The 20,513-nt window shown below is 39.8% G+C and overlaps 1 protein-coding gene across 2 annotated transcripts in view; it reads left to right on the top strand.

Annotated features, from left to right (window-relative positions):
- The window catches only part of LOC131239735 (uncharacterized), a 97,485-nt gene extending 89,076 nt beyond the window's left edge, over window positions 1–8,409 (top strand). For both annotated transcript variants that reach the window (XM_058237580.1, XM_058237579.1), the window contains one exon: window positions 7,946–8,409. In XM_058237580.1, coding sequence (XP_058093563.1) covers window positions 7,946–8,026 — 81 coding nt within the window. In that variant the 3' untranslated portion in view covers window positions 8,027–8,409. The remainder of the gene's footprint in view (window positions 1–7,945) is intronic.
- Window positions 8,410–20,513: the final 12,104 nt, after the last annotated feature.

Here is a 20,513-nt window from a genome sequence, read left to right as displayed (position 1 = left end):
AATCCTCCAACTTTAGGCCCCTTCGCGAGTATCTTCCCCAATACCTGATCCCGCACAATACAACCATCACGAGAAAACCCAACATTACAGTTGTTATCAACCAATTTTCTGACGGAAATGAGACTAGTAGAAAGCTCAGGAGATACAAAAACTTCTTTAACTAATGAATTAATATCCCCAATAGCATGAATAGGTAACTGACTACCATCAGCAATCAGAATGTACGATGAGCCATGATAATGCCGAACATTGGTAAGAGTGTTGGAGGAACTAGTCATATGATTAGACGCAGCAAAATCAACAAGCCAAGGTAAAGATGGTAATGTACTGTTACCTTGAAGCCCTAAGGCTGAAAAAGCTGAAATAATCATTTGTTGAACAGTTTCAGGAGTAAGAACAAAGGGATCACCAGCTATAGAGGAATTAGCGGAAGCAGAAGTACCCACCGCAGCTTGATAGGCATTAGTTTGGCGATTCTAGGGACGAGTCAGACAGTCTTTAATAATATGTCCCGGCTTCTTGCAATAATTGCAAGATTTATTGGCACAGTGAGCAGCAATATGCCCATATTCCTTGCAGCTAAAGCATTGGACCTTCCGCATATCCTGACCCTTGCCTTTCTCATGAGCTGCATAAGCGACGTCATTAGAGGTCATGCGGTTCTGCTGAAAAGTAGCTTGTGTTGCAAGACGCTGCTCTGCACGAAGTAATTCCCCAAAGCACACATCCAAAGAGGGTGGAGGATCACGATTCATCAAATTGGAGCGAGTTGCCTCAAATTCCAGCCGTAACTTCATTAGAAACTGATCTCTCTTGCTCTGTTCATGAACCTCCTAAACAACAACAAGAGATGCAGCTGGTATCTTAGCATAAATAATGTCAGCAAATTCACCCCACAAGTTCTGAAACCCAGAAAAATAATCTTGTACGGAGAGATCGCCCTGAGTGTAATTGGCGATCTCATATTCCAACTGAAAGCATCTAGCTGTGTGGTCCTGATTGTAAACATTCTTTAAATACTCCCACATACCTCGTGCAGTCTTGTATGGCCTCAGATTTAGGAAATCAGAGGATCAACAGATCCTAAAATTCATGTCATGACTCTAGCATCTTTCACTTTCCACTGAGCCAATTTAGACAGTTCAGTAGGAGCTGGATCACTTCCATCTATGTGACCCCATAACTCTTTTTCCAGGACAAATAGGCGAAATTGAAATTCCCAGGCAGAATAATTCTTGCCCGTGAAGCGCACACCAAAAGAATCCGAGTTGCTAGTAGACATGGTGCCCGAAACACAATAATAAAGACTGATAATGCTAAATCCACCTCACCCCTAGTCCAAAAACAAGCCTACAATGAGCAAGTCAAAAATAAAAGGGGACCAAAATGAGAATTTCCAACAAGAACTAGACTTGTCGACAGCCACTAATCACCCCAAAATGAAAATTTCCAACAAAAAAGAAACTTCCTACCCTCGACAGAAACTGCCAAACAGCAGTTTATAACCCACCAGAATTATCTACACCTTCCTTTGAAGGTATCGACAACCAAAAAGACTAACAGATTAGTCCCAACCCAACCTAGAAATCTCAGAACAGGTAATAGAAGGCTCTGATACCATTTAAGTATTTTGGATTGAATGTCCTCATTGTGAGCTTCCTCTGATTATATAGAAACTCTAGGCTAATTACAAGGCTGAATTGCAGCCATTGACATCAATCTAGGCTAACAAACAAGGAAACAATAACTGTACAAGATATATACAATCAGTAGCTGTACAAGATTGACACAATCATGCCATAATTAGATGACCTAATTATAGCTAAATATATGCTAATGCTGTCCTGATTATGCTGTCCCTGCTAAATATATGCTGCTGTCCTGACTATGGCTAAATGTATGTTGTTCCTGCTGTCCCTGCTAAATGTATGTTGTCCCCGTTGTCCCTGCTAAATGTATGTTGTCCCTGCTATCCTGATTGACATTGGCAGACCACTCGATGCCCCAAATTAGGCTAATCAGACTCAAATTCATGCAATCTATTGGTACTAATCCCATTAATGGATCGATGGACATTTATTGGACGGTGAAGAATGAAAAATATCAAATGGTCTTTTTTTTCTTTTTTTTCTTTTTTAAAGAATCAATGGTTAAAATTATTCAAACAATTTGATTTTGGGATTGTGACCTAGCAACAACGGTCCCATAATTTAATTGATTAATTTTGAGTTGGTACATACCTCATGTACAATATTTTTAGGGCTCAGATTAGGTGAGGCGGGGTAATAGCTAAGTGGGTGAGGCCCTGGACATGGGGCCTACCTCAATGTGTGTTGTATATCCATGTCAACCATCAATTTTACCAACACATTTTAGGGCATGGTCCAAAGTGAGGCAGATTCAAATCTCATGTGTACCACACAATAGGGATTGAATTCCCACCATTAAGAACTTCTTGGGACCACAAAAGTTTTGAATCAAGCTATTATTTGTGTTTTCACTTCATCTAGGTCTATGTGACCTTATTAATAGGTTGGGTGGCAAATAAACATTACAGTGGACCCTAAGAAGGTTTTAATGGTGGGAATTTAATCACCATTGTTTTCTTAGGATGTGGTCCACTTGAGATTTGGATCTACCTCATTTTTTGGACCATGTCCTAAAATGAGTTGACAAAATGGATGGACAACGTGGATATACAACACATGTATTGAGGTGGGCTCCACGGCCAGGGCCTCACCTGCCACACCCATTTTTATGGCCTTTAAAAAATGAGCCCATGGGCAGGGCCTTCCAACTAATTAAGTGTATATGAAATCCAACCTTTCGAATGGATTGGCCCCAAAATGAGTGCCACCGATGTAAAACTAATTCCTTTTTACTCAAGTAGGCCATATCATAGACAAATTTCTATCCATTGATAGATAACAAAAAATACAAATGTGGTCCACTTGATAAGTGGATATGCCTGAATTTTACAAAGGGTGATCCTGGTGATGGGGTAAACATATTGGATGGAGCGGATTCCTCACACATATAAAAGGTTGGAACTTATCTGCTTGTGGACCATAACTTATGTCCAACCGTTTGGATGTTTATTAAAAAAAATTACTCTAAAGAATATAAGCCACGTTGGCTTGTTTTGAATTGAAAAGAGAGAGCAAGGGTGGGGGGACTTGGATTGCATAGTGATGTGGCAAAGTTTTGTGGGCCCCACCATTCTATGTGTTATAACCACACCGTCCATCTATTTGCTAGATCATTTTAGGGCTAGATCCAAACATCAAGTGCACCACACCACATAAAGCAATTGGGACAAAGGCGCCCACTGTTGAAACCTTTTTAGGGCCCACCATGATGTTTATTTGCCATCCAACCTGTTCATAAGGTCACAAAGACCTAGATGGTGGGAAACACAAATATCAACTTGATCCAAAACTTCTATGGCCCCAAGAAGTTTTCAATGGTAGGCATTCAATCCCCACTTTTTCGTGGTGCGGTCAGTAGAAAAAGGTTTGATGATTATAGTATGGAGAAAAGAGGAGTGAGAGAAAAGAAAGAAGAAAGAGGAGAGTTTGGCGAAATGTTGTGTTAGGCTGACATGCCCTAACACGATGTTTTATTAGAATAGAGTATATAGTACACTGTAGAAGAAGAGGAAAGTATGCACATGCAGTTACATTAAAAGATCCACTAACCACATACACTATACATTAATACTCTCTAGACTCCCCCTTAAGTTGGAGCATAGATATTGATCATGCCCAACTTGTCACTAACACGATGAAGAGCATCTCGACTCAAGGTCTTTGTAAGAATATCAACAAGCTAATCCCTGGATCAAACAAAAGGGGTGATGATTTTCTTAGAAGCAACTTTCTCGCGAATAAAGTGACAGTCGACCTCAATAGTGGATAGTGGGGTGATTTCCAAATCGCAGGGAGCATTTGTAGCAGGCACATAAATAGTGGATAGTGCATTGATTGCGCATGAAGTGATTGACTCTCGGCACAAAGAAAAGAGAAAATGGGTTATTTGTAAATTGGATATAGAAAAGGTGTATGGTTATATGAAATTTGGTTTATTGACTACATGTTAGATCATTTGGTTTGTGGTAGAAATGGAGGTGGTGGATATAGATATGTGTCAAAATGACCAAGTTTTCGATTCTGGTTAATGGATCTCCAGAGGGTTATTTTTTCTTCTTTGAGGGGTATGAGACAAGGGGAACTGTTATCTCCATAATTATTTGCGGTTGTGATGGAGACTTTTAGTCGAATGCTGCAAAGTGGTATGGAATCAAATCTTATAGAAGGTTTTAGGGCAGATAGATCAGATTTTCAAGTGTCTCACCTTCAATATGGGGATGACATGATTTTATTTTGTGATGCAGATGTGATCAAGGTGTATAATTTAAGGAAGATTGTTACATGTTATGAGGCAGTTTCAGGTCTAAGAGTGAATATTAGTAGAAGTGAATCACTAGGGATTCAGTTATCCAAAGAAGAGGTGGATGTGTATGCTAGAGTCTTTGGATGTCCACCGGGATATTTTCCTTCAACATTTTTAAGCCTTCCACCAAGTGTAGGCAAACCGGTTACACATTTGTGAGATAAGGTAGTGGAAAGGTTTTTTTTTTTTTTTTTTTTTTTTAGGTTAATGGAGATTTTATTAAAGGCCCGGAGACAACCTCAATGGGAAAAGATAAAAAAGGAAACAGAAAGTTTTATTTCCCAAGGACCCTAGAAACATCATCCTTAGCAACATTTTGAGACAAAGCTCACTCATGAACTAGAGTCCTAACACATTTCACAAGATCCTTCAATATCGCGGAAACATCGATTGTTCCTCTCGCCCCAAACAGCCCACCAAACTGCGGGAAGAATCAGCTGGCACACACCTTTAACCTCCTTGGCCATTCCTCCCCTTTCCCATGACCAAAGCAATTCCCCAACTAATCCCAGCATGACCCACTGTAACCTGAAAAGAGCTATGAAGTGCATCCAGATTTTGAAGGTGAAGGGACAAAAAGCAAAAAGATGATCAATTGACTCCCCATCTTGTTTGCATAGATAGCACCTGTTTGTAATGGGCATCCCGCGCTTAGGGAGGTTGTCGATTGTCAAAACTTTCCTTCTAGCCACAAGCCAGGAGAAAGCCGACTCCTTAGGAGGAGCCTCATAGGACCAAAAATGATAAGTGAAGGGACCTTCAAGACTTGACGATTGGGGCATAGCATTGAATAATAGGACTTCACTGTAAATTGACCTGAACTATGGCTAGTCCGAACCAACGTGTCAGCTTCATCCGAAGGGAATATAGAGCAAAGATGAAATTGAAGAGAAGGGTTCTTCTAGCTCGGCATCAGTCAAGTTCCTTCTGCAAGGAGGTATCCAACTGACCACAGAGCCGTCAAGAGAAGTTATCAAACTAGAAAAGAAGACATCTTTAAGAGGAAGGTTAATGTTGATAAAGGCAGCTATGTCTAATCTCCCAATCTATTTCATCTTGTTGTTTGGATGCCCAAGGTCGGTGCTAAACTGCTTGGGTAAATGTAGGAGAGACTTCTTATGGAGAGCTCAAGAGAAGCACAAATTCCATTTAATGAATTGGGAGGTGGTGTGCAAGCCGTTTTAGGAAGAGGGAGCTAGTATAAGAGGTTTGGAAATGATTAATCTGGCACTATTGGGAAGATGGTTATGGCAGCTTGTTGGGGAGGAAAGTCATCTATGGAGATGGATCATAATAAAGAAATATGGAGTAGAGGAAGGAGTTGGATAACAGTCCTCTATATGAAGCATCGGGGTCTTGGAGAGCTATAGCAAGTCCAATGAGGAAATTTAAGGAGGGGGTTGGTTTCTCTTTGGGAGATTGCAGTAGCATTCGGTTTTGGGAAGATATTTGGTTGGGGGATAGGTCTCTTCAAGAAGATTTCCCCAAATTGGCTAGAATTTCAATGGAGCAGCACATATTTGTTGCTCATTGCTTCTCTGTTGAAAGAAATGAAGGCCCCTTTTTAGAAGGAATTTGTTGGAAAGTCAAGGAGATGATTAATTTGTTGGAAGGCTTCAACAAGTAGCACCAGTGGTGGGTGTAGGATTCTATGGTATGGATAAAGTAAAATTCTAGGAATTTCTCAGTTAAATTGTTTTATAAGTTCATTTCTGGGTCTTCATTGGGAAGTCAAATTAGCCATACATCGTTTGTGTGGCATTATAAAATCCCCCCTAAAGTAGTAGCTTTGGCATGGTTGGTGGGAAGGAACATGGTGCTAATGGTTGATAATCTTTGAAAGAGACGGATGGTTGGACCGAATGTATGTTTAATGTATATGCAGAAAGAGGAAACGGTTGACCATTTTTTTCTTCATTGCCCTTTTGCAAGAGAAGTATGGCAAAAGTTCTTTGTAGAATTTGGAATCCCTTGGTTATTGTTAGGATCTATTGAAAGCTTCTTTTATGGGGGAGGCATTGGAAGGAAGGGAAGTATGGATGATCTCCTCGGTGGCTGGCATTTGGGTGGGTTTGGGAGGAAAGGAACAATAGGTGTTTTTGGAATTGAAGCAGCCAGATATTGGATGTGTTCAATATGGCTAAAGCGAATGTATCAGAATGGGCGATAGCTTTTAAAGCTATAGGATAGTTTTTTCTGTTCTGTTGTACTTTTTTTTTCCTTTTGTATATTGTATTCTTTTGGCTTTGACCCACCAATAATAAATCATCACCTTCAAAAAATAATAATAATAAAGTTACATCTGTTTTAGGAACAATCCTTATGAACCTCCAGGACAGTTGAGTCAACTCATGCACCCCACCATCTACAACACCAAAATGGTTTTTCCATTACGCAAAATTCAGTGAATGAAATTGAATAACACCCAAACAGCTCATTCATATCCATAAGGCGACACTTGGATACGTGCTAAATTCATACTAATAACCACATGGGTGCATGTTGTAATATTGCTATGTCTGGCTGCAATTAGTCTTGTGGTGCTTTATAACTTGGTTGCTGAGTGTTGAAAAATATCCGATGTGTTTGTGGACTATTTATATTATTGTACTTGCGCACATAAATGGAGCTGATCTGGTGCCTTGGGAGGGATGGGGTCAATGTGCCTCCACTTAGTGTATTGTACGTGTGGAATACATGGACATTTTTTTATGGCCCGGTTTATGTTTTGAATGGACAGTCAGGATTTTTTCAATGATTGGAGTCGTATTAACTCTCATGCGTCTGGTGCCACTGGATCACCCATCTTAAATATGCATATATGCATAGACATGACATTCCAAGACATGATCGGGATGTATGACAACGGGTGAAACTTGGGTGGATTGGATCAGGTTGAGGGTCAGCCCGAGCCCAACCCGATCTCAAGAGGACCCAACCCCCAACCTGACCCGGCCAAAATTCCAACTCGAGGTGTGCAGCCCAATGTCCTTTATACTCAACCCGACCCAAATACATGTGATTTGTTCGACCCGAATTCAAACTGGGTTGGCTTTTTGCAACCTGAACCCAACACGAGGACCTTGACAACCCGAGCCAGCCCAACCAGAACTCGGGTTGGGTCAATTGGGTTCTGGTTGATCCAAACCCAAGTTGCAGCCCCTATGTATGACCCACTGGCTCCACCATTTCTTGTTCATTTACACACTAGAAATGTGACTTGTGTGCATCTTCTTCATCTTCTTTGTGTGTTTGTGTGGCCCATTCAGAGTCGTACATTTTGAATTAACAGTTTGGATGGAACTCTTCCAATGAATGATCTGGATTTTGTCAATGTTTGCTGTGTGTATGTAAACTATACGGAGGCATGTTGACCCGCTCGTGTCTAGGGGCACTGGATCAGCACCCATAAATATACATACATGCATAATACAGATATTCATCCATATAAATACATTCATTTATGATAAGACAGTCTGTTCTCCTCTCACAGAATTTCCCATGGATGGTGGAGCCAATATTTCAGATATTCAGAGGAACCTCCAAAATATGTATGACTACAATGTTTGTCTGAGGGAAAGATTCATGGATGTGCAGTCCATGCTTGATGATCTACTCCAGAAGACTTCTCCAACCAACACACATCCAACATAACATGGAAGCATATGAACAAATATTATCCACCTTTGTCAAAATGACATGCCGCATTCTTTGGATTCCCGGAGGTGCGACTTTTGATGGAACTTTTCGAATGTTTTCGCATCGAAGAAGAATGGCATTTGAGCTTGAATGCGGCAGAAGAAAGGTGATGTAAAAGTTTTCCCTGGTTTGGATGCTCATATATTTATATTTATGTTTTTTTTTGCTTAGGTGGGGTCAAGATGGACCGAAGTCACAGGTCCAATTGGAGGAGACTCTTAACCGATGGGTGTGTTTGCCGAGCGGCAAAAATAAAAAGTATTGGGAGGTAGTTGTGGTCTGTCAATGGCAGATCTGTTGTAATTTTTGAGATGATGTAAATGACTGGCCCAACCCTGTACAAGTTGTAACTATTTGTATTGACCATGTACAATATTCAGAGTGATTAAGAGTGTATTCCACTGTGGATTCTTTGATCATGGGTTTTTCCGAAGAAACATGTTCCCTCCTTGAGTCTCATGTTGAAGGTCAAAATGCAGCCATGGAACAAAAATCAAGTACCTAAAAGCATAGTTCAAAAACTAGACTTGTCTCGAAAACTGCAGACCAGTCTTTTACTAGACTCAATATTCGATAGGGATTTTTACCTCAAAATTCATGAGGAATCTATATTTTACCAAATAATGCCTCCACGATTGGAAATTACATGGAGATGCTTTTTGATTGATGAAATTATAGAAATGCCTTCATTTATTATTATTATTTTATCATATGGCCACACTTGAATTAGGATATTTTGAATGGTATACGTTGTTATTATTATTATTTATGGATTGGCCCTCCTTATTGTTGGATCTGCCCTTTTTTTTTTTCTCTCTGGTAATAATGTTGGTGTGCATCTCTTAGAAGGGTTGTATGTGAGACATACCATGTGGACCCCACTTCCACTTTATAGTAAAGGAAAAGTAGAGGAGAGCAGTAATGTAATGTCTCCTCTTAAAAAGCACCGACTGGGAATAGAATATCAGTCAGTGGAGGTGTTATTTGGTAAATCCAATTCCTTGAGGAATTTTGCCTAAAAATCTCTATTTAATATTTTAATATTTGTATCAATATTTTACTTTGTTATATAAGTATAAAACATTAAAAATTAAAAAATTAAAAATAAATAAATAAAAGGTATCAAGCAGTGATGCTTTACGTGGTGGTGAGAGATATTGATACTTCTAAGAGAGGTCTCATGTTCGAAAGATCGCTCATCATTCTAGTGACTAGGGCTGGCCTTTGGCCTGCATGTTGAACTGTTTGGGCAGGTCTCGTGTTCGAAGTCATACCTAAACTAAAAACTGCAATTATTTAATTATCTAACTATTACATTGGTGGACAATGAATAAGATCCCATGGTCTTATTTCAACAAGCATCAACCAGACACAGGATTCTGCATGCAATTTTATTTTTGCAATTGAACTTGGAGAGTATCAAATAACTCCCCGATTAGTATAGTGCTCCTAATTGCATCGGTTCATTTGGACCGTTCAATTAAACAATCTCAACTGTCCATATGTTTGGAACACTTTTTTTTTTTTTACACACTCCCACGCACGCCGTAGTGGGATTTCACCGCCTATGGGCTATTATGCAACAATCACACTGATCGGATGATCAAATCCATCCTTTATTTGGCCTTATTTTCTGTAGCCATCCTTTTCCCCAAGCTATGGGATGGGATGGGTCTTTACTCATGCCTCAGTGGTAGACTCACAAGAGTTTCACTCGAGGTCATGGTTCATGAACCGATTGTGCTGAAATCACAGTGGTATGAGTCAGGGGTGTACACGAACCGAGCTAGCTTGGTGAACTCGCTCGACTAGGCTTGAAAAAGCTTGAATCGACTTGGTTCGAAGTTGAGTTCGATCCAAGTCGAGCTGGTTTTTAGAGCTCAAAAATGAGTTCGAGCTATCCCTAGCTCGACTCGACTCGACTCGGTTCAATATATAGCTCGAACTCGGCTCGACCCGGATCAACTTGGATCGACTCAGTTAGGTAGTATAAGTAAAAGAACAGAAAAAGAAGAAGAAATGGGTATTCTCTGATGATTCAATGGGAATTCCAGAAATGAATCCATGTAATTGAAGTAAATGCAAAACGGAAAACAAAGCAATAGGTATTCTTTGATGTTGCTCACCAAGTCTTTGATGAAATGACTCAATGAAGTGTCGGCTCGTGGCAAGGAAGGTATGTTTCATCAAACAAATCCCTTTTTTTCTTAATTTTGACGTTGCTTACAAGGTGTTTGATGAAATACCTGTAAAACCATTGCTGATGTTTTACTTTCAGTGAGATTTTGAAGGTGCAGTCCATATGTTTGTGAAAATGCTGCATAGGTGAAGTCGGCTCGATCTTGGCTCAAACTTGGCTCGAATTGGCCTGAGCTGTTGACCGAACCGAGCCGAGCTAGCTAGTCAGGCTTGAGGACCGAGCCGAGCTGAGTTCAAGTTGAGGTCAACTAGTGGTCGAGCCAAGTCAAGCCGAGGCCAGCTCGACTCAGTTCGACTCGATATAAACCCCCAGTATGAGTGCACATCTTTTTTTCTTTTCTTTTTTTTAAAGTGCCATGAATGGGAAGGTTACAATTGCCTAGATTATTTATTATCATGAGTAACCCAAGGCTGGGCTTGATTTTCTTAGGGCCCATGGGAGAATAAATTATGGAGGTATTACTTGACCTCTTACTCTAGTATCATGTCAAACAATCACTTGCTCTAAAAGCTTGAGCCATTAAAGGATGGTTTATCCATGTATATCAAGGGACTTTAACAATTGTAGTCTAAGAAATGTGCACTGGACCTAATGAATATTGTAGATCAATGAATTAGACCATCTAAGTGCAATGCAACTATCAACACTAGAACTTGTAGTGTCTTGGGCAGTGGAGAATTTCTCTTCAAAAGAAATAAAAACTGGGAAGCATTAGTGTCGTTAATTGAGCTGGCAAAGACAAAGTGATGTATATGCAAGCAATGTAGGTAATGGATATACAAATATCATTCACACCAGGAAAATTGAAAGAAGGAGAAGAAGATTTTAGGAAAAGAAGATCCTATATGAGGGAATCAGGGCCACCTATCCTCTAAGGAGTTAAAAAATATGTACCGGCTTTCTTTATTTACACCCGAAGTACATTTATCCAAGCAGCTAAAAACTAACCAATAAATGGAAAACAGAATCCAAATAGTTTTAAAAATCCTAACAATTTAAAAAAAAAAAAAAAATCTTTATTGATAATGATGTAGAACATGTCATGGATACATTTTTAGCATGGTTGGGCCAAAAGAAGGTGGACCATAAATTACTTATAATTTTTTATCCGTGTATTGTTACGGCACACCAGACCAAGTATCAAGAACCAAAGCAGCACGAGAACTCGAGGACGAGTTCTTTTGAAGTGAAGGGGACTGAAGTAGAGCGAGTCGCGGACACTTTCATGTCCAAGATGGATCAGAGAATTCTTAATCGGAGGCAGAAGTCATCAAGATCGTCAGAACTTTAAAATAGGCATATCTCACAAATTCGGCATAGGGAACCCGGCTGTGCCGGGTTGTTGGCTAAAGTAGCTCATCCTACCCCAAAATCATATATGTTACGTTGAGTAATTCATTCTGGAATTGATTCAGGGATGAACGTGATGAGGTCGATCACCCTCTTCCTCAAGGATAACTACTTTGAATCTACGAAGCTTCTCTGGACTCCTCACATAGACTTCTCGAATTCACGAGGAAAAGATAGAAACTAGAAATAATAATTCTAGAAACTAGAAATAAATTTGTTGATGATTGATAGATGAAATAAACGAGTTTACAACCCTTTAAATAGGGATACCAAGACTTGGAAGAAGTTTAGGAATTAAAATACAACTAAAACTCCCTAAAATTCATAACTTACTATAAATAGTAAATTTACTATTTATAGTAAGTGTCCTATGTGGGTTAACCACGTTATTCTTCTAATTTTCTAAACACTTATCATGTTGGACACAACTCTTAAAGCCCGACGGATAAAAAGTTACAATCAAACCAAAACTTATTAAAAATAGTAAAAACAAAAATAAATAGGAAATTTGACCATCGATCTGATGGAATCTCGCAAATACGGCGTAGGTAACTCAGCTATTTTGGTTGGCTAAAGTATCTGATCCTACCCCAAAATCATATATGGTACGTCAAATAACTCATTCCGGTTTGCGAGATATGTCTGTTTTAAGGTTCTGATGGTCTTGATGACTTCTACCTCCAATCGAGCCTTCTCTGATCCATCTTGGACATGAAAGTGTTCGCGATCCGCTCTACATCAGTCCCCTCCACTTCAAAAGAACTCATCCTCAAGTTCTAGTGCTGCTGGGAAAGAGAGGAATTTCCGTCGCAACTGGGAAAGAGAGGAATTTCCTCTTTTTATCGGGTCAATGCCCATTTGACCGGGTAGGTTGAACCCGTGTGCTGTGGCAGACATGCTCTTGGTGCACATGCACCATGATCGTGGGGTCCATAGCAATTTTTTTGAGGAATCCACTCTGTTCAACCACTTTTACATCTACTATTAGCGTTGACAGTCCAAGGATTATGCAGATCTGAAGCTCGGGTAGGCCACACTAAGTGATTTGGGTCTTCGTGGTGGATTCCCGTCAATCTGATGGTTAGATCATCTTTAGATCTGTTCTGCACCAAAACACACGGTTATTAAACTTGTTTAGAGGATAATTAGCGGTGAGTTTAATGATTAGATAACTTAATTATGATGGTTAGTACTGGATCTCTACATTTAGTGATGTTAGTCTAACAATAAATGGACCCAATGATTAGAGTGCAAGTGCATGACTTACGAAGCTAAGTATTTATGTTAACACCCGAGTACTGAAAGTACGGCATGTTACAACTAGAGCCAAGTATCTTACAATGTATATCAATCCTTACATCTCCACAATAGACCCCCAAAGGTTAAAAACACCCTCCTATAGTGCTAGTATAATGAAAACTTAGGCCTTGGGATTATTTGCACCATTTCTGGTGCTATAAATAGGCCATTTGAAACAACCTTTACTTACATCTGATTTTTGCTCTAGAGAAAAAGAGAGAGAGAAAGAGAGAAAAGAGAAGAGAGAGCAAGTGTGGGGGAAATTGGTGTCTTATTCACCGAATCCTTCAATTAAAGCCCCAGCTTCGACCGTTGTCCTCCGTCGAATCCTTCCCACCGGTAATTGAAAGGTAAGAAACGAACCATACTTCTTAGCCTAGGTTTTTCGAAGATGAATTGCATTCATCTCACCCAATTCCTTTGAATTTAGTGTAGGGATCGTTTTTTCCGAAAATCCTAATCCTAAGAGCTCAAAAATTGAAAATTCTTTCTTAAAGTGCAGACCATTATTCTTAGGTTGCCATTTATCGACCCTTGAGAGTTTTAGTTAATAATTTGTTATTGTAAATGGCACGGTGTTTGCTAACATATCCGTATTTCGATTTTAATTACAACATATGTTATTACTTGTTTATTGATACTTACATGTTCGATGAAATGCGTAAGCGTTGCGTTTTATTATTGATGCTTACATGTTCGACGAAATGCGTACGTGATTACGTTATATTATTGATGCTCACATGTTTGATGAAATGCCTAATTGATTGCATTGTATTATTGATGCTCAAATGTTTGATAAAATACTTAAGTGATTGTGTTATTAATTTTAGACATCATATGAAATCTCGTTATGATTGCCTAATAAATTGTTAGCCTTTAGTGATGTTTAGAATTGTTTACGATGTTGAGTCAGTCAGTAAATCGCTCGAACCAATGGATAGCCTGAGTTAGGTCGGCCACCCTGGGCTTGTTTGATCTACTCGGATTGAACATGGATGATCGATAGTAGCTAGACTACACGGCATGCTTGTACCCAATGACGGTTGCGTCAGGGTTCTCCCATGTCAATCAAATTAGTCCACCGGCCGACTAATCATATATGTTCATCATGTATGACACGACCAAATTAAATATAGGATGCCTAGTTCCCATGAACAAGTCCATTCATAATCGTTAGTGCATTACGATCCTATAAAAACTTATGAGCTGGGTATAATGGTTTGAGACATTACGTCCAAGCTGTCGGCTTATGCTGGGGTGACGAGCCTCCCTGTAATGACCAGTGAGCATTGATGGAGGTAAAATATTGTTATTTGAATGGCCCCCATCAAATACCCGGCCGATGGTTTCATGCTATAGTATAGTTCAAACAACTCAGGCATGAATGGGATTGGGTGACGAGCCCATTTGCTTTATGTTGATTCAGTTTTTATATAACAAGCTTGCACCTCTGAACTGAGTGATCATACTTGGTGTTTGGGTGACGACCCATCCCGGGTTGATCGTTATACCTTTGGGTATCATGTCATACCTTTGAAATTGTTGTTTTGTGAGATATAACAGGTGATACTTAAATTTGGATCAAATAACACTGGTGAGGATCTGCTACGTGCTGTAACGAGCCACATGATTTGGATATGGACTCATAATATAACATCGGTATCCTAGCTTCACCAATCTGTTGTATGAACTGGAATTAATAATCACTTGACTAATCATACACATCAATCGTATTGCACTAGAATGGGATGTTGCAATTTGGCGTTGGATTCATGTGATAAAGAAGTGTTGGCATTTGTGAAATAGGAGTTGAAGTCGCTTGTAAATAAGTGTTGGATTGTGAGACACATGTATCATTTCATAATCTCATTCGTGCATTTAACAAGAGTATTGAGGAAGTTGTTGTTTGCATATTATATCATTACTTGCACCGATTGAGTCGATAACATGAGTAACTTAGAACTAATGGAACCACTGAGTTAGCCACTTACTCCCACCTGGGATGATGTTTTAAAACACCAATCATGTGATATTATCAATGCAGGTACTATCAAGATCTCAGACGGGTAGGCTTATATTGACTTGCACTACCGCTGTTATGTTTTGAAGAATTAGGCCAAAACTGAAATATTTGCACTTTAATAATTTTGAGTATGTATATTGTGGCTTGTATAATCTCCATTTGGGTATACACCACTCTTGCAATTGTACATTTTAAATATTAGTCATCTATTTCTCAGCTTAGTTATCTCTGCTTAACTTTTGATGCCACTGATTTAAAATTACTCTGATTGATGAACGCCAATCAAACTGCACATGCACGTTGGAACTTGCCCACATTTTTACTAGGTTCACATTCGAGAACTCGGGATAGGAATCTTTGTACTCAAGTGCCAATTTTAGGAGCGTGACAATCTCTTATCTAACAAAAATAAACAATCTTGTCAAAATCTAGTCATTTATGCCCACTGTGCCCAATCAGAATGGGCAAATGAGAATGGTCTATAACCTAGGCCCCTGCTGAATCTTTTGTTGCATAACTACAATGAGAGCAAGTACTGTGCATTTCACCAATATATGGGCCACTAAATAGACCATTGTTACACCTTGAAATATGTAGTACAAGATTTAATTGATCAAAATGATTTTTGATTATGACCTTTAATGTTGTTGCAAACAACATCAAGCAAGCTCTAGCTCTTTGGGCATCCTTGCTATTAATGCAATTGAGGCTAAGGTCGTCCACCTCCACTCATCACCCACCAGTCAATTTATACCTTCACCACCAGTCCAACATATGCACCTCTATTTCTACAAAAGATACCACCGGTTCATGTTCGCGGTTTATACGTGACATCCTAATTATATATGTGTACAAGTGAATGACATCCGTTGTGAACTTGGCGTATTGATTACAATTCCATCATCCACCAAACATGATTTTGCATCAAGTGATTTTCCGTGGCAAGACCAAGCTATTTCCAGACATGCAATCATAGCAATGTTAATCCCATCTAAAACAATTCAATACCATTTTATTCCTCGCACCAAACGCACCCTATGGTTGGGCTCCGGAGCCAAACATACTCTAAGCCAACTGGTCCACAAGAAAGGCGTCCGGCTCCCAATCCAACATGATCTAGTTCACCCCAGGTACTCCTCTGGCCAGGTGGTCTATCTACGAAAACAAAGAAAACGAAAAAGAAAGCGTCGGATCTACCTCCAACAGTGTCTGGCCCCTAGCCTAGGTCAGTGATGTCGAGGCCTCCTTTTGTCCTTTAGTAGAAAACCGTTTGTCATTACCGTAAGCCCAGCAAGTCAGGTCTCCCTCCAGTCAGCAATTGGATCAACCATCTGACATCACCAACCGTGTGGGGCCTACACATGGTCCCCAGCTGGTGAAAATCAATCACGGAGCCAGTTGGAGGTAGACCAACCCACATACCGCTTGCCGATCATAAAGTGACACGTCGCTATAGCTTATAGACCACACCAACCCATTTTGATCTCCCATGTTTTCCATTTTATCAACCAAAATGTAACGTGCCATCGATTGGACGGCTAAGATCGCCCGCCCTTTTATCGACAGTGGCCCAATCGAGTTGGGGCCCACCAGCTGAATTGTTTCGGTCAAAATCATGACCACGTGTATGGAATAGATGAGGTGCTGAGGAACGGGCACCAAACCAGTCATCATCTGCCCGTTTCTGTGGTCAGCGAGAATGACCGCATCATGTTTTGGCTGCCCGAAAGATCACGCGACTGTGACAATTCAAATCTCGCGATATTGTCACGAAGAATTAATGAAATGATATAATCTTGATAACATCGCGATATTTTAGATTTTTTTTTATTTTTGTATTTTTTTAAGGATGTTATGCCGGAAATATTCCTATAGGAACATGAAAATAATTTTAAGTGTTAACTAATTCATTACTAATTATTTATAAGTATTTATTAATTTATAATAAATATCTATTTTTATTTCAGCTATATTTTCCCTCTAATAATCCCAAGAAAAATATTAAAACTTGAAAATCTCCCGAGAAATTCTTGAGAATGAGATCTGTCGCTGTGACTGTGATCATGAAACGAGGAATTTTGGACCGCAAACGTCTAGAACACCCAAGCTCTGTCGGTCTCGCCATGTTGTATATGTGAATCTACTCCGTCCATCAGGTGATAATCCTTATTTTCACCGTAAATATAATTGATTATATCCATAAAATGCTCTAATGGACCACAATAATGGAAGCAATGTAAAATTTCTCCCAAAACCTATAAGTTTACGTGGCCTGGCCTTCCTGAGTTTCGGATGGTGAATTACACCTGATTAACAGTTGAGATGAAACATACATGCCACGGTACCACACCTACTATGGTTGGCATTCCATCTCCACTGTTCCTTGTGGTGTGTTCGACATAAGTTGTGTATACCGCTGATTTTTTTCCTCAAAGATTACAATGGAAGATAGAACCTGATGGACAGAGTGGATTTTGTATCTACAACGAGGTGGGCCCCACAGAGCTTAATTGTTTTATGCAGCGGTGGGTCCCGGAATTTCTCTCAACATCCAGCGACTCCCACCGAACGCACCCAACGCTGCGACGCGAGCGCGGGTAAGTACTAAGTAGGCTTACCGCCTGCGTTGAACAAAAGCCCAAGCGGAATTATTTGATACTCTGCTAGAGCAAGATGGACGATACGCAGACACATTCATTTATAAACGTGGCGTATACGTAACTCAAATTCAACCGTACAAATTACAGAATCCGCTGCAGTTAAATTATGCGGGAAAAATGATAATTAATTGAATGATTTTAATTTTGATTTATTAAAATTTGTTTGCTGAATTAGGAACTTTATTATTATATTTTGCTTCATTAGATATTAGCTCAGCATCATTTCGGCATGGTTGTTTTCTATGATCCATCTAGAGTGGGGCCCACCATCTGGAGGGTTAGATGAGTTGCATTTGTGAAACCGCGTGAAGTTTTTGAGTGCCTGCGTATCATCCATGATGCTCAGAGTATCAAAGGTAGGAGGAGGGTGCGGACCCGTTAATGATCCTCGATCCCGACTCCAATGGGTGGAGCTTCTTGGAAGCTGTAAGCGTACGCCTCAGGGCAGGAGTCGACATACATTGACTTTGACTAGCGAGGTGCCAAAAATAGAATCTAGAAATCATGGTCATGCATCTAATGCTCGACCTGAGTCGCATGTGTAGTTTCCACGGGTTTTTCAATTCGTATAACCGGGCAACATTCGGAAACGGATTGGCTACTCCCCCTGCCACCAGCCATTGGCTGGTGGTCGGTGCTCTGTGGGCCCCACCATGATGTATGTGTTTCATCCATGCTGTCCATCTATTTTTATAGATCATTTTGTGGTATGAAAGAAAAAATGAGGTAAATCTCAATCTCAAGTGGACCACATTACAAGAAACAGTGTTGAATAACATTGACCATTAAAAACATTCTGGGAGCCATAAAAGTTTTGGATCAAGCTGATATTTATTTTTTCTATTCATCTGCGTCTTTATGACCTAATCAACAGATTGGATGTCAAATAAACAGTACAGTGGGCCTTAAGGAGGATTTTAATGGTGGATATCCAATTATTATTGTTTTCCTGTGGTGTGGTCCACTAAGATTTACATCCCTATCATTTTTTTTTATCAATCCCTAAAATGATATGTAAAAATGTATGAACGGAATGGATGAAACACATACATCATGGTGGGGCCCACAGAGCACCGACCACCAGCCACGGGGCTGGTGTCCGGGGGAGTCGCCGATCCGTCTCCGCGACCATTCATCGTTGATATGATGGGGCCTACATTCGATGGCACATAGTCAGAAGATAAACAAGATTTTAAAATAATAATAATAAGGTGAAAAGACATGTATAATTCACTTTTCTGCTGTTGATTTTGGACGGGAGTGGATCAGGTGTTACCCCAGGTAACACCCACCTTACGTGGGGCACACATTAATTTTTTTTTTTAATTTGTTTTTTGTATATCCACACTGTCCATCCGTTTTATCAGACAAATTTAAAATGTAATACCAAAAATTAATAGGATAAAAATCTCATTTGGACAACACCAAAGGAAACAGTAGTGACTGAATGCTCACCATTAAAAACTTCATATGGCCCCCAATAATGGAAAAAATTAAAGTTTAATTTTCATCCAACCTGTTGATAAGGTCATTCAGAACTGGATGAAGGGAAAACATAAATATCATCTTGATCCAAAATATTTGTGGCTCACAAAAAGCTTTTAATAATTATTTACCTTTTTTTCTGTGGTGTGATCCACTTAATAATTTTATCCAAATAAAATTATTTATCAAACTTCTAAAATTATATGAAAAAAATATAGACGGCGTGGATATACAAAATTTTCATCAATATTGGCCCCACATGGTAAGGGTTACACGGGCTACGGCGTTGCCCGGGTAACACCTAATCCGCTCCCGCTCCCATTGCGGACCGTTACTTTACTTCGGACGTGGATTGCGCACTAAGTAACTCGGTACCCTATATTATACTGAGTAAATTCTGTGGGGGCCATAGTGATGTATATGTCTTATCCACGCCGTCCATCCGTTTTACCAGACTATTTTAGGTTTGAATTCAAAATTGAAGCATATCCAAAGCTGTAGTGGACCACGCTACAGGAAACAGTGGGGATGATGACATTTACCGTTGAAAATTAACTGTAGTGTGGTCCACTTGAGTTTTGGATATGTTTCAATTTTGTTCTCATGACCTTAAATAATATGGAAAAACAGATGAACGGCGTGGATAAGATACATGCCCCACAGCATTTTCTCAGTACGCTGTAGCTTACAGGGTACTGAGTAATTCAGGATGCAATCCGCGTCTCTTTATTTCTCTATTTTACAGCCGTTGGTTAGGATCTCCTAACAGTCAAAATTTGGCTCCTGGGCCATCCAAAAAAGTGGGCCTCATCACGTCAATCAACATTCTGGATGAATACAAAAACTAACACAAATTTTCTGGTCTTGTAATAGATTTCTTTGAATAATAGCAGCAGTTGAAAAAGGACTACGAAATTGACGACACTTCACCACTATGGTAGGGACTCATCTTTCGGACTCGTCAGCCATTTAATATTGTGGGCCCCATTACGGATGCAACTTGGACCAAACTGACTAAGCAATCCATGTGATAGCTTGCGATTAATCAGATGGTTAGGATCACTGAATCGATTTCCCCCGAGCTCCATCAAGGCATCAAAAACGAGCCTCACGTTTTGGACGGTTTTGATTCCAACACAAGCAGGCCATCCATTTTTCGCTGGATGATTTCCTACTGAGACTGCGCTGCTGGAAGGTGCTCTGCGGAGACATTATGATGTATGTGTTTTATCCACCTCGTCCATCCATTTTTTCATCTCATTCTATGACATAGGCTAAAAAAGAGGCAGATCAAAATATCAGGTGGGCCACTCCACAGGAAGCTGTTTTGATTGAACGTCCACCA

Source organism: Magnolia sinica, chromosome 3, assembly GCF_029962835.1.
Source record: "Magnolia sinica isolate HGM2019 chromosome 3, MsV1, whole genome shotgun sequence".
NCBI lineage: Eukaryota > Viridiplantae > Streptophyta > Magnoliopsida > Magnoliales > Magnoliaceae > Magnolia > Magnolia sinica.
Note: the sequence above shows the minus strand (reverse complement) of the source record. Positions and strands in the feature narration are given on the sequence as shown.